At 57.7% G+C, this 14,712-nt stretch overlaps 1 protein-coding gene across 1 annotated transcript; it reads left to right on the top strand.

Annotated features, from left to right (window-relative positions):
• Positions 1-733: 733 nt before the first annotated feature.
• On the top strand, positions 734-11,719 carry GDF6 (growth differentiation factor 6). Its single transcript, XM_086609474.1, has 2 exons — positions 734-1,070; positions 10,857-11,719. Exons 1-2 carry the CDS (start codon positions 734-736, stop codon positions 11,717-11,719), a joined length of 1,200 nt encoding a protein of 399 aa, XP_086465600.1.
• The last annotated feature ends 2,993 nt before the right edge of the window (positions 11,720-14,712 follow it).

Below are 14,712 nucleotides of genomic sequence, written 5' to 3'. Positions count from 1 at the left end.
GATTACCTTGCCAGCGCTGCCCGCCCAGCACTGCCCAGCATTGCATTTTCCGAGCCCTCAGCCTGTCACTGTGCTCCTCTCAGCCTGGTCCCCACATGGTGGCTGTGCAGATGTTGAGAGAAGGAGAACGCTCTCTGACTCTTCACACCTGCGCTTTCCCTTCCCTCTCTGATGAGCGACAAGACCTGCCTCAAGGCTGGGCCCTGGCGCATCCCACGGCGAGACTCCCACTTTCCACCAAATTCTCCTTCTTGAGAGACCCCTGCTTTGTCCCAGGCTCTCGGGCGCATAGCAGTGGGAACATGGAGACCCTCAAGTGAGATCATTAGCGTTGCACGAGTCTACCCACACCCGAAACCCATCTCGAGGCACCCAAGCGGTACCCGAAGGGTGGCAGGAAGACGCCGCAGCATCTCTCCCCTACCCTCGTGTCCACTTCCCGTGTGGAGTCCATAGGGAGGAGGGAGCGAAGGGACCCCCAAGCACCCGACCACGGGGTGTCCCGCCCATCGCAGACCGCCCCGCGGGGGCGGGCTGGGTGCCCCCGGTGGGGGGGCGGTCCGCGACGGGGCGGTACCCACGGGGCGGGGCGGGCTGCTCCGGGTCGAGCCCGCCCGGGTGCAGTCTCCGCTCCGCGCCACGCCGCTGCGCAGTCCCCGCGCCGCTCCGTGGGCCGCCGGAGCCGCACGTCGGGCCGCCCTCTTCTTCCTCCCCACCGCCGCCGCCTCTCGCTATGAATGCACGCCGGGCTCTGCTCTCCGCCGCCTTGATCGCCAGCCTCCTCTGGGATTTACCTTGCTGCCTCCCGGCTTCCCTCCCCGCCGCCTCGGAGCTCGCCGCCACCTCCAAGGGCGGACGGGGCCGAAGGGTGCCGCGGTCCCCACGGGAGAACCGCCCGCGGCAAGGGGGACACGCCGTGGGCCGGGCGCTCCCACGGGTGGAACCCCACGAGTACATGCTGTCCCTGTTCAGGACTTACTCCATCGCGGAGAAGCTGGGCATCAACGCCAGTTTTTTTCAGTCGTCCAAATCCGCCAACACCATCACTAGTTTTGTAGACAGGGGACGAGGTAAGTTTTGCCCCCCTTCTCCTCCCGTCCCCGCCGCCCCTCACCGTCCCCTCGGGGCTGCGGGCGCCCCTTCCCGCCGCGCTCCGCGGTGCGCGGCTGCCTGGCGCTGAGGAGGCGATGAGCGCGTTGCATCGGGCACTGGTGTTCGCCCCCCGCCCCGGTATTGCAGAAAAGTGGATCTTTCGGTAAATCGTGGATCGCGTTGGTTTATTTTAAAGTAAACTGCCCCGCGGCGCTAAACCCGGACCGCGGCAGCCGTAAATGCTGCGTGCGAGAAACACGCGTGTTCATCTCCGAGTCATCACGGGGTGGTGGGAAACACGCCCCAGCTTTGCAGGCGCACTTTGGGTGTAAATGCCACCTTAGAAAGAAAGAAAGAAAGAAAAAAAATCGCTCTTCTGGTTTCTTTCCGTCTGCCGAAGAAAGGACCGCTCTTATCGCTGCGGCTGTAAGGCAAATAGAAAGTTCAAACTGACCGAGGGCAAACGTCCGCTGCCTCAAGCTGCCCTCGCGTAGGGTCGCTTTATCGGGGTTACCTGGAAGGGCACCAGCCCCGTTTGAAAGCGCTGGGGCTGCGGCTGGGACACGGCCCGAAGCCCAGGTAACTCCCAGCCCCGGGGCTCGGCGGGGGGCGGCCCGGGCCCGCCGCCTGCTTCGGGCCCGCGTCCTACGTCCTTTAAGCCTGGTGCGTGCGGGGCTGGCCCTCGCCCGACCCCGGGCCGGCGCTGGGAGCGGGGGCCGCTGCCCCGGGCCCTCGGCTGCCCCGCGGCGGAGGAGGGGAGAGGACGGGGCGGGCGGCGGAGCCCGGGGCCAGCCGGGCCCCAGGCCTCGCCCCCGCCATCCCCGGGCAGCACCGGTGCCGCGGGGCTCCCGGGACCCCTCCGCGACCTGCAGCCCCGGCCGGGGCCCTGCTTTGTTTTTCTCTCGTTGTTTTATCGCTCGTACCCGGGGCAGCGGGCGGAGGTTTCTCAGCGATCCGAAGGGAAACTTCCCTTCCCTCAAAACGCTTTTTTGTTTGTTTGTTTGTTTCATTACCCTGGTTTGGGAGCCATTAAGGACAGACTAATTAACAGCTTCTTAATGAAGGTTGTGCATTTTTTCCTTCTCTTCCCACCCCGATTTGAAGACCCTCCCCTCCGCCCGTGCCCACCTCCCCGCGCCCCGCGGGACCCGGCCCGTGTACCTGCCGGCGGCTGGCAGCGGTGTCCCGCAGCTGCCGGGAGCCGGGGAAGCACGCCGACCTCCCCGCTTCCCAGCCGTTTCAGGGAAAAACGCAGCGCCAGGAAAACCGCCCCGCTCCCTGGAGCTATGGCAGCCGCTCGCTTCCCAAAGCAACCCGAACCTAAAACAACCCTCTCCGCCGCCTTTCCGAGCCGGCAGCATCTCCTCCCCCCGGCACCCACGGCTCACCCCCCTGCCCCATCGCCACCCCCGGGGCTCGGGGACCGCGGAGGGTGCTCGGCGCGGCTTTCGTCGGTGCCCGTCGCGCCCCTCTGGGCTCGGGTGGGTGCGTGGAAGCGCCCACGGTAGGTGCCCCCGGCGGTCGGAAGCGCTCTGCCGTTTCCGAGGGGAGAGGGGACATGGGATTTTTGCTTTCCGCCTTCGCCTTCTGGGGGTTGTTTTCTTCGTCGCTGTTAAAAGAAAGCGGGGAGGGGGGGTGGGGGGGAAGAGAGAGAAGGAGAACTCGCTTTCTAGAAATACGGTTTCGAAAGTTCAGCCGGCAGAAGCGTGCTGGCCTCGCTTTCCCCGCCGGAGAGGAAACGGGGTGCTAATTCTGGCAGGCGCGGGGAAAGAGAGCCGCGTTCAAGATCGTCTTATTCTTCATAACCAGAAGAAAGACAGTTAATTTAACAAATTTAGCTCATCTCGCTGCATGGGAGATTCTACTCCGGGGGAAGTGATTTGCTAACAGAAGTCCTGGTTTGATTAAGGAAAAGCCTCACTTTTCCCCATTGATTTTGATTTGATGTGTCACAGGCTGTGACCTTCTGCTGGACCTTCTGAGGGTTGCTTAGCATCAAGCCACTGATTGGAGTATTTCAACTCAGTGATCTAATTGAGTGTTCATGTCATAACATATCAAATATTGTCTAGTCTCCCATAATGAAGTTGACCAGCCAATGGCACATCACCAAAAAAACTTCAAGAGAGCTTCCGTTCCTCTGAAGTGGTAGCTATTTTACTGCCCACCTCCCCGTGGGCTCCTAGCCCAGTTAATTGGCGAGCTGGAGTTGTGCTGATGATGAACAGTCTTTGCTCAGGGAAAGGGGAGGAGGGGCGAGTTTCTGTCAATTCATTTGCAGACAATATAGTCGCCCAAATTGACCCAATTAGATGGACTGCTCTTTACCTAAGTGGCAGCTCCGGGGGAGACGGCGGTGGCCGTCCCTCCTGCCCGCACGGCATCCTTCACCGCAGGATTTCGGGGAGGGGAGGAGAACAGCAGCGCAGAGAGGAGCGCGAAGCAGCTTGTAGTCCTGCCGAGAAATGCCCTCCCCGCACGGCGTGGGCTTCTGTGCCACCGCGTCCGTGACAGCGTCCCGCGGGAAAAGCAGCTCGGCTGCCCGCTCCTGCCCGCGGCAGCCCCCAAACCAGCCCGGCCCACCGCTCTCCGCAGGGAGCGGGGCAGAGCGTTTCGGTGTGGACACCAGCAACCATCCGCTCCTCTTCGCCTGCTGTTGCTTTCCTTCCCGCTTGAAGCTAATAAGATCACTTTCAGGCCAGCTCGAGAGGAGGAAAGCCACACTACTGCATTAAATATATGTATAACTACATGTATTTTTTTCCCACAGCGGTAGAAAAAGAGCGCAGAAAGGGGGGAAAGGGCTCGCGATTCCCCCTCTTCCACCCTCTCTCGCCCCCCACTCGCTCCCCCTTGTTACGGTCGCAAGATCAGACAGGACTTAGCTGAATGTAGGAAAATTACTGTTGGCACATGAAGTAACTCATTAAAACGCAGATGGTGCTCTCGCTGGCCTCAGGACCCCCAGCATTGGAGCTCCACAGTAAGGCAGGACAATTAGGAGCTGCAAGGACTTCACCAGGCAGGGGAAAGGGAAGAAAAAAAAAAAAAAGAGAGAGAGAGCTGGAGAAGGGAGCTATAAACAAGCAAATCCACTGCTAGCAAGAAACGCGGCACGGCTCGGAACAAACCGAAAACAAAAAAGAAATAGCCGGGGTGCGAGGGAGCGCAATTTTCAAAAGGATCTGCCGTGGGAAGGGAATGCCAAAAGGGCAGGCTGCCGGGGCTTCCCCTCGCCTTTCCCTTTGGTGGCTGCAGAGCTGCCCGCAGCCGCGGTGCCGCGGTACCGCGGCCGGGCTCTCGCATGCGAAATGTTGAGCTCCGCTCCTCAGGGACGGAGAAACCGAAATGGGTTGGGATCATCTCCTTTTTCCCTCCTCGTTTTCTCTGTGCAGTCTCGTGTTCCAGTTGAGAGGCAGTTGATTCAGATGGGCGGGGGGGGGCTGACCATGGTTATTTCGTTCTTGCCGTTAGGATCGGGAGGGGAGTGAGGAAAAGGGGCAGGAGGAAAGGGGGATCCCGTGTGCAGAAGCTGGAAATGGCCCGGCTGTGCGTGTGGCAGAAGAAAAGAGCGTAAATCCCACTTGAAGTTCATCTAATGCAACATGTTTATGCAAAACAGCGGTTTTCTGGGTGGACCGAAAGCTGCAATATAGTTTAATCTATGCAGCGCCTTTGCCCAGGCAGTGTTGTCGTTGGCAGAAGGAAAATGAAATATAAGCAGGGAAGTATTTTAATGGGGAAGGAGGGAATTCACAACTGTTAATTATTTGGTGACCTTGTATTCGATTTGTTTGAGCCCCTTATAAAAACACTAATGCAGACCAGACGGCCGGAGCGCGGCAGCGAACAGCCGCTTCCCGTCCCCGCCGTGCTCCTGGGAAAGAGGCGAGTGGCCCGGCCCGGCCCGGCCCGGCGGCGGAGGCTCCGCGCCCGCGGAGCCGGCAGCGCGGGGGCAGGCGGCGGTCGGGGAGCGGGCTGCGGCTGCGCGCTGCCTGCGCCTGAGGGATGTCTGGGGGTTTGTTTTTTTCCCCTCGATCTGCGGGAGCTGCGGGATGGAGCGGAGCAGAGCGCAGGGCTGGGGCGCGGGCGGAGCGGGCAGCGGCGAGGCGCGTCCCCTCGGAAGCCGAGGCCGCTCCACTCGTCTCTCTCCTGAAAATCGGCGGGATCGGAGGAGTTTTTGTTGTTGGTGGTTTTTTTTCGGGTTTTTTTTGTTTGTTTGTTTTCTTTTGCGAAGGTGCGGGGGTTTGCTCACAGAAGCGCAGAGGAACGGGGAGAGTCGGGGGAAAGCGGAGCCCGCAAGCGCCGGGAGACGCAGCCCCGCGGCCGCTCCGCGGCACAGGCAACACGGCGGGACGGTGCGCGGCCGCGGAGCCGCTCTGCTAATGAGAAGGAATAAACCCTATCAAGCTATTCCGGTGGCTCGTTTCGGACCCGATCCTGATTTTTTTATTTTTAATTTTTAAATCCAGAAGTTCGCCTGCGGAGCTCAGTAAAAGGCCGCGTTTAATTTTGTTGCTGTTGTTTAGTAAGGTTTTGGGGTTTGGTTGGTTTTGTTTGTTTGTTTGAGGTAGGACCGAGCTCTCCGCTTCGGGGCTGTTTAGTTTCCGCCGCCCGCGGGGCGATGCCGTTCCGCAGCTTGGGCTGGCCACAACCGGGAACCGAGAGGCCCGTGGAAAGAAAACCCGGCGCAGCCCGGGGCCAGCCCGACTCGGGTGCCCGCAGCGGGCGACGGCGCGGCCGGGCTGCCCGGCGCTGGGCACGGCGGCCGGGCGCCTCACCCTCCTCTTTTTCCTCCTCGTTTCGTAGTGGTATAGAAAAAAAGCAGTCGATCGGAGAAACGCTGCTTTGCTGGAGGCTTCTCGATAGGCTGGAACTGAGGTCGGTCGTTCTTGCGTGTCTGAAGTCTGGTTTCCGAGCGAAAGGGGACGTTTCAGTCCTCGCTAGTTGTGGCCAGATCTATATGTCGTGTTGCAGTATCCCGGCACTTCCACATATATCGCTCAGAAATATCCTCCAAAGCGCCCACTCGCTCCATTTCTTAGCTCCGAGAGCTGGGAATATTCAGTCCGATTTTCTCAATTCGAGTAATTTTGGAGGAAAGATTCCTCCTCGATGGAAGTATTTCGGATAGCGAAACGGCCGCAAACGGGGAAAGGGAAGGGGGCTCGGTTAATGTCTGTTACAGCAGGTAGAAACCCCTCAGGGAAGCCCCTCTCTGTCTCGGCGCATTTCCAGGGGCGATGCCGACAGCCGAGGGGCCCAGAGTCCCGCGGTGTTGCGGCCGGTCCCTCTGCGCCCGAGGGCCGAGCGTCGCTCGTGGGAACCGGGGAGGCGGCGGGAGGCAGCGGCGAGCCGGGCAGCGGGGCGAGGGCAGGCAGCCTTCCCGGAGCAGCTACGGTAAAGCCGTGATCAAAGGTAGATCGCAGCCAGGTGCCTCCGCGCTCTGGGAAAAACAAAAAAAAACAAAACAAAACAAAAAAACCCACAGCCCAACAGAACCAGCCCTCCATTAGTTCGGTGGAGTTTTGGCAGCACTGGGAACTCGTCCGAGGAAGGTGCGGTCTCTCCCGGTTACTCTATAGCGAACCGAACGAAACATTTAAATCTAATCACCCGGTGTAATAAAAAAACACGGCGAGGCGGGCGCTGGGAGATGCGGAATCGAGACCCGGAGAAATACCACACATGGAGAGCCAGTCCCTTGTTTCCACAGCTCGGGTAATCCTCCGAAATACATACCTGTCAGCCTTGGGAATCTGCAGGCAACATGTGGGCAGCCCCCCGCAATTACGGGGGATATATGTTTTAATTTCCAGATTATTGTCGAGCGAGCGCCTGCAAAGGATCTTTAAACTGCAAAATGTGCTTTTGGTTTGCGAGTTTAACTACGGCTTGAAAGAGAATTTAGGAATGGGAAAATTCTTCTTGAATGTGGTTTGGGTATAATTTGCAGTGATGTAAAGTTAAGATCTGAGCCCTGATGGGTTGGCTGGGAGCCCAGTACCTGATCTGCCATGAAAAGGGAAACTTCGTGTAGCCTTCGTTAACCCCCGGCTCGCCTCCAAGCCCAGGCTGCCGCCGAGAAAGCAAACCCGGGAAGCGGGAGAGGCGTCACCCAGGGAGTTAAAGGAAACGTCCCAATCCACTCATTCATTTAACCTTGGAGATGATAAAACCGCCCCACCGCGATGCGGAGGAAAGAGGGGAAGGAGGCGGGAGGGGCCCGGCGCGGCCCCCCCGGCCCGGCCCGGCCCCTGCCCGCCCCGCGGGAGCTCGGGGCACGCCGACTGCCCGGACACTTTGGGAAGGGCAGCGCGGAGCAAGGCTGCTTTCATCCCCCACCCCTGACACATGCTTAAATTCCAGATAGATCTACTCCTTTCTTCTCCCTCCCTTCCTACTCTCCATATTTTATCTTCTCCCGAAGAAAAAAATAAACAACCGAGAGTCGAAATAGTACTAATGCTTACTGCGTAACTAACAGTCATCTAAATTAACATTACAAATACAAACAGCCCCCCTCCGATGCATTTTCTGCAATGGGGCTTTCCCCAGCCCGCCTGGATGTGAGATGACTTCGCTGCTCTCTCCAAATATTTCCGTAACAGGAATAAGGACAATGACAGCCTCAACTGGCCTGAGAAGAAAGGCAGACTGAGAAAAAAAAAGCTGCCTGTTAGAAACCCCGGATTCCACCCCAGCCGCAACTTGGGTTTAAAGGAAAACTGAAGAGGACAAGCCCCAGGATGTGTGCGCTCCTCACTCGGAGGGACGAGGGACAGCCGGAGTGTCCCCACGCTGTCGCTGCTGCCGCTCTTTGTGTGCAGGGAAGGCGGCACCTTCGCTGGAACAAAAGGTCTCCAAACCAGACCCGTCTCTCCCTGGTTTGAGGTGGCTCCGGAGGTACCGCTTTCCCTCCCCGCCCTCCGCTGCTTTTCCCACCCTCTCGACCGCGCTGGGAGCGAGCCAGCACTGGTTTAGGATTATGTATTCATCTGGAATTATTAGGTTACAAGAGTGAATAAATAGCGTTTATCTGATCGGATTCGAAGCTGCTTATTTGAACCAACCGGCAGCCCTGCCCCTTTCGGGGAGAGGAGCGGGAGACGGCAGCTGCGCGAACCGCTGGGAGTTTTCCAGCGCAGAGCCGGTGCTGCCTAAACCCGGCTCGGAGACCCCCTTGCCCGGGGACACGTTTCTCTGCCGTTCGGCCGTGTCCCCAGCGTGCCATGCCACCGAGGCGGCCGGAGCGGCCGTGCCAATTCCGCCTCTTCCCGCATCTCTCCCGTCTAACCCTCACGCCTGGGTGTCACCCCCGAGAGGGCCCGGTCCGCAGCCGCCCGCCTGCAAGGGGTGTCCCGGGGTTGAGAGGGCGCGCTGTCAAACTCTGTGTCCCCCCATCCCCCTGGGAAAGGGCTGCCCTCCCTTTCCCTCAAAGTGCCGCGCTGCTCCTGCTCCCGGCAGGCATGAGGGGGCAGCAGCCGGGAGTAGGACGGGGAGCCAGACGAGCGGGGACGGGTTTCTGCCCCGGAGGGACAGCGGGCTGGAGGCAGCGCTGCCCCCACCTCCACCCCATCGCCATAGGGAGTACCAAAGAGGGCGAGCGTCTCCCTTTGAAACCAAGCCTGAGCCCTCCCAAGCAGAGAGATGGCTTAAAAGCGGGGCTGTGCCCAGGCCCGGCTCTGCCTGCACCCTAAAGCCGGGGTAGGGGCAGGGGAAGGCGCTGACCTGGTTTCCTCGAGGGTCGCTGGAGCCCGTGGAGGAAGGCGGAGGCAGCTCGGCGGGGTCAGGAGACCCGTCTGCGCCGTGTCGAATGCCCGGGCATCTCACAGATGCTGGACACAAGAAAAGCCAAAGGCGAGAAGGAAGGGGACCCGCGCGTTCTTGCCCGAGAGATACACATCCTCTTCCGTCTGAAGCCCCCAGTCCTGCCCTTGAAGAAGGGGGCAATAACCCCAGAGCTCTCCTCAGCTGCCGGACCCTGTTCCCGCAAGCCAGGTGCACCTCAGCTCCCGGCCCCGCCGGCCCAAGTGTGTGAAGGGAGGAAAACCACTCCCAAATCTACAAGCGCCCATGGGCCAGATCCTGCTCAGTCCTTGCAGCGCTTCCGAGACCATCCAGCGCCCGTAGGCACCTCTCACTAGATTTCACTTTTTTTTTTTTTTTCAGCAGCTCGATAGAGCAGCTGTTGTCGTCACCTGGGGCTGTGACGACATTTTTGGGGCTATGTGTGTAGTTTTTGCAGACTCCCTCCGGGTTCCCCCGAGAGGGGTGCGCGGCCGGGCCGGCTGCCTCTCGCTCCCGACTGTGCGCTCCTCGCTGGGGAAGGAGCGGCCCCGCCGCGGGGAAACCGTCGAGCCTGAAGCGGGAGGCGGGGTCAGGGATGCGGCAGGGCTGGGTCCAAATTCCCCGGGATGCCTGAAGGGCCTGACCTATTTTCGCACCGCTCCCCTCTCCCTCCCCGGAGCGGAGCGCGGCCAGGGCGGAGACGGCTCCGGCCCGTGAACTCCCTCACCCCGACCGACCCGCCGTGCCACGCCGGGGCGAGGCGCAGGGCAGCGGCCCTGCTCGGGCCTCCTCACCCCGGGGGCACGGCAGGTGTGCGGTGCCCGGCGGACTCCCAGCTCCGCAGCCGGGGATCCCGCGTGGGTGCGCGGAGCGGAGCGGAGCGGCCCGGGCGGGCGGCGGGGCCTCCCACGGCGGCTCCCCGCGGGGCGGGAGGGATGCGCTCGGGCGGCAGGCAGGCTCCGCCGTGGGCTCCCGTGGCCTGGAGTGGGCTCCTTGTCCACGCTCCATCTCTCTGTTGGCGCCTGGGGGAACACGCAGCAGCGCGGGGAGACTTTCGAGTGTGCTAATCCGCACTGATTAACTGCACGTTAATCCGCATTGATTGTTACATTGCCGTGGCGCTTCTGAAGGTCTTGGTTTGCATAAATCATTCCGTTGTCCCTGCTGCCCCGCAGCAGGTTCTCCCAGACCTGTCAGGTAGAGCCGAGGTGGTGAAACGCACTGATTAGGAATCGCAATGACCTTTGATATCAATAAATAACAGGGGGCTGAGTATTTAGTCTCTGTTTCTACCTCTGGAGCGGGCTGAGTTCGGAAAAGCGGCGAGGGGCTGCTGAACAGAGGCTCCAGTGACACTTTTATTATTGAAATCTACACAAGCTTTACTAGCTTCTGGGGAAACCCAGGGGTTTTGGGAATTTTTGTATTTGCTGGGTTGTAAACATTTTATTGGAAAGCAGCTCAGGGGAATCTGTTTTGCTTTCTGTGCTGCACTTCGTACACCAGTGTGTCAAAAAAGAAGTCCAGGTTTTCTCTTGAAGGAGAATATATATGTGTATATGTATATATGTAGGCGTAATGGACATGAGCACGTAGACATCGCCAGTTCCACACTGCTGGCGGGGCTGACGGGCAGAGGATGTGCATGGAGCTGGGGCTGCCTCTGGTGCGGGTCCTTCCATACCTCCTCTCCTTTTCCTCTTCTTCCTTCCCCTTCCCCTTCCCCTTCCCCTTCCCCTTCCCCTTCCCCTTCTCCTCTTTCTTGCTGGCCACCTCCGGGTCCGTCTCGGGCCCGGCTCCCGGTGGAGTCCCTGGTCCCAGTCTGTGAGCAGCCCCGGCCGGAGAGCAGGTGTGAGGCGGGCAGGAGCAGCCCTGCCCGGGCAGCCGGGACCCTGCCCGCCCTTCCCCTCCTCGGAGACCTCTCGGCAGATCCCCCTGAGCGCAACTGACTGTAATTATTTTTTATCTCGCAGACGATCTCTCGCCCGCTCCCTTGAGGCGGCAGCAGTACGTGTTTGATGTGTCGACCCTCTCCGAGACGGAGGAGCTGGTGGGGGCCGAGCTGCGGCTCTTCCGCCGTGCCCCCCGCGGCCGCCCGCCGCCCGCCGCCCCGCTGCACATGCAGCTCTCTCCCTGCCTCTCGCCGCGGCCGCTGGACTCCCGCGCCCTGGACCTGCGGGCGGCCCCGGCCGCCGGCTGGGAGGTCTTCGACGTGCGGCAGGGCCTGCGGGAGCAGCGGCCCTGGAAGCGGCTGTGCCTGGAGCTGCGGGCCTCGGCGGGCCGCGGGCCGCCGCGCTGGCTGGACCTGCGGGGCCTGGGCTTCGGGCGTCGGACGCGGCCGCCGCAGGAGCGGGCGCTGCTGGTGGTCTTCACCCGCGCCCGGCGGCGGAGCCTCCTCGGGGAGCTGCGGGCCGAGCTGGGCGCGCCGCCGCCGCCCGCCGCTCGCCGCCCGCCGCCCCGGCGCCAGCGGCGCACCGCCTTCGCCAGCCGGCACGGCAAGCGGCACGGCAAGAAGTCCCGCCTGCGCTGCAGCAAGAAGCCGCTGCACGTCAACTTCAAGGAGCTGGGCTGGGACGACTGGATTATCGCCCCGCTGGAGTACGAGGCCCACCACTGCGAGGGGGTCTGCGACTTCCCGCTGCGCTCGCACCTGGAGCCCACGAACCACGCCATCATCCAGACCCTCATGAACTCCATGGACCCCGGCTCCACGCCGCCCAGCTGCTGCGTCCCCACCAAATTGACTCCCATCAGCATCCTCTACATCGACGCGGGCAACAACGTGGTGTACAAGCAGTACGAGGACATGGTGGTGGAGTCCTGCGGCTGCAGGTAGCGGGCGGGACGGCCCTCGGCGGCAGCCGGGGCTGCGTCTGGCGGAGATGCGCCGGCGGCGGCGAGCGGCGACGGCCCGCGCCCGCCCGGAGCGTGGCCGGGGCGGCGGGGGGCGGCGGGCGGCGGCCCCGGCGCCTGCGTTCCGCGGCAGCTGCCCACGGCGGCGGCGGGGGTCGGGCAGCGCCTGCCCGCGGCTACCGGGCGGGGAAGGGCGAGCGGGCAGGGCAGGCGGCGAGGGCCCCGGCGGGTCCCTTCCCTGCCTCCCTTCCCTCCCGCGGGGTTTATCTGGCGATCTGTCCTCCTCCCTCCGAAGGTGAAGGCAATTTACCAAGTACAGAAAAGAGTCGGGGGAGGGAGAGGGAGCAGACTGATCCCCTCTCTCTGAAGTTGCTCTGAAGAGGGCTGTTTCATTTCTGTCCTCTCTCTTTCACATTCCTGCAAGATTACCAGCCAGAAATAGCCTACGGCCCCTCACCCCCCAAACGGAAAAAAAGAAAGAGAAAAAGAAAAAAAAAATTACTCGAGATTGTAATTACCAGTTAGGTTTTATTTTAAGACAGCGATGAAAAACTGTGAAGAGCGAAGTGTTACAGAAAGCACAACCTGGGTGGACTGGAAAGGAAAACTCCTTCGGATTTCACGGAACAGCGCAAGGATGCATTACCAGATCTCCAGGTAGCTCTAGCTCGGCAGCCCTCGCAACCTGCAGCAGTATTATACGCAAACGTTGGGCTGGAAAAGGCGTTTTATGTAAGATTCCTGTTTCTTTCCCACCTTTGGTCTCAGCTGTGGCTTCACCTGAGGGAAGCGCACTTCGAAGCATGCCTGGCCCTTTCTTAATGTAACTAGTATGTTCGTAGTTTCAGACTTTTCCCCACTGATATCTAGAGTTGTTGACTTATCTGGTTTTGCAGAGCTACAAACTGGTGGAAAAAAAAAATAAAAAAAGAGAAGAGAATAATAATATAAAATGCTAATAAAAAGACTCGACCAGGAGCAATAATTTAAAATGCACATTTTGCTTTGGATGCACTGTTGTTCATATAAAAGTTGTAAATATTTGTTTATTTAAACAGACTGAAAAGTGCAAAATGGAGATGAACAACGTGCTTTTCTTTTTTTTTTTTGATGTACAAAACACTATATGCACTCGAAATGTTATAATTTCTAATATTTTTAAAAGTTTATATTTGAGTTGTACAGAATTAAGCATTAATCAAATATTTCATCCTTACTTAACATTATCGTTTCCTTAAGATATTATTACAAGATTTAAATTCTGTGCTAATAATGGAGAAAAGAATTTTTTTTTTTTACTGTCTACCTCACTATAATGCAAGTATTTACAACTCTAAAGTTATCTGAGGTAAATTAATATTCAGAACATTTTTGCAATACGCCTTTACTGGACGATACTACAACTATTACTGTATTATTAAACGTTTTTTTTTTTCCAAAAGTCATCTTGCTTTTATATGTTCTATTATTTGGTTAAGTAATCCTGAGTTCTCAAGTAAAACATTGTCTCCGGTTGGAAAATGCTGCAGAGTTGAGTTGGAGCAAGTGCCACTTTAAGACGTACCTAAAGCCATTCCTCCTATCTGAAGACTTCTTGTACTCTCACGAGATCTTTAGTTTCGTCTCTGGTTTATGCCGGTGGCATAAAGCTGCATTGTGTTTTTATGCATTTCATGCGATGATTACTGTAAGTGGGAGAATGCGTTAAGGGGAAAAAAAATCAGGCGAACCTTTGTAAATCTCATCTGTACTGGGCACGTTTATATACACTGTATGATGATGATGAGCAAAAGACAATGAATGTTTTATAAATGATATTTATTTTGATGCAATGGGTAATATATTTATTAAATATTTCCTGGCTATCTCTTAGATAATGAAGAACTATTCAATGAGTAGCTGTTTCAGTAAGGGAAGGATTCCCCTCCTCTCTCCCAACACTGCGTGCGGAGAAGGTGGTTGGTGCAGGCAGCACAGGGGCTGTGAGCCCCGTTCTCGGGGGAGTGCGGGGGGAAAAGTCTCATATGCAGAAGGGCTGAAAGAGCTACTCACCTTGTGGAATGTGTTTGAAAACAGGGTTCTTTTCATGGAAAGTGGAATTTTTTACCATATCACAAGATCTGATCACACAGGTTTTTCTCTGGCCAACTTTCACCGCCTCAGACTGGTGCTTGAACAAAGGATTGCAGAATCGGGCCCAAGTGTTTGAACAGCAGCAGCTGAGAGACCTGTAGAAGAGTCCAGCCTTAGAGTTGGTACAACTGCCAGAGGAATACTTCTTTTTAGTACTTAGTAGTGTTTCAAGTTCATGATTAATAGCAGATTTGGAAATTGTAGCTTTAAAAAGAGCTTTAAAGCTGGGTTCACTGTTTGCAGCTCTGACTGGCGTGAACTTTGGTTGCTGCTCAAACTGCACTGGTTCAGTGTTCTGCTATGGGTCAAGCTCCTGCTCACTTTATGAGAGAAAGCAATGAGCAAATGATGCCCAACAGGCTGCAATGTGCTCTCTGAGGAAAGACAACCAAGATACGTAAGATGCCATCAACTGGAAATGAACACGATGTAAAAATCTGAAATTTTGCAAAATTCACAGACAGCGAAGGTTGAATGAATCATCTCTTTATTTTGTTGTCTGGTGAGCCAATGAATTACCACGCGTACAGACAATGCTTTGGCTAAAACCATGCACTGAGATTTTCAATGCAATTTCCTTTCCATGTAAAAACCAGTGTCGCTTCTATTGCAAGCCCATACATCGCACGCTTGGTAGCAAGCTCTGCTGTCACTGAGCTGTCTTTTCTGCTCCGCTTCAGATGTGGCTTCAGGAAGCATCATCAGACAAAGTTCAGCTGTAGGAGGCCTAAGAAATCTCTCCTCAAAGAGGCAACAGAGAAGATTTTGCTGTCTCAGATACACAGTGTATTGTACCTTCTCCTACCTTAGCTGAATTTTTGGTGACATCTTTAATGTCCAGAA

This window comes from Tauraco erythrolophus, chromosome 3, assembly GCF_009769465.1.
Source record: "Tauraco erythrolophus isolate bTauEry1 chromosome 3, bTauEry1.pri, whole genome shotgun sequence".
In the NCBI taxonomy this organism is placed as follows: domain Eukaryota; kingdom Metazoa; phylum Chordata; class Aves; order Musophagiformes; family Musophagidae; genus Tauraco; species Tauraco erythrolophus.
Note: the sequence above shows the minus strand (reverse complement) of the source record. Positions and strands in the feature narration are given on the sequence as shown.

Coding starts and splice junctions, on each gene's coding strand:
- GDF6 (XM_086609474.1), top strand. CDS start 734: ATGAATGCACGCCGGGCTCTGCTCTCCGCCGCCTTGATCGCCAGCCTC. Junction 1,071..10,856: donor TTTTGTAGACAGGGGACGAG/GTAAGTTTTGCC, acceptor TTTATCTCGCAG/ACGATCTCTCGCCCGCTCCC.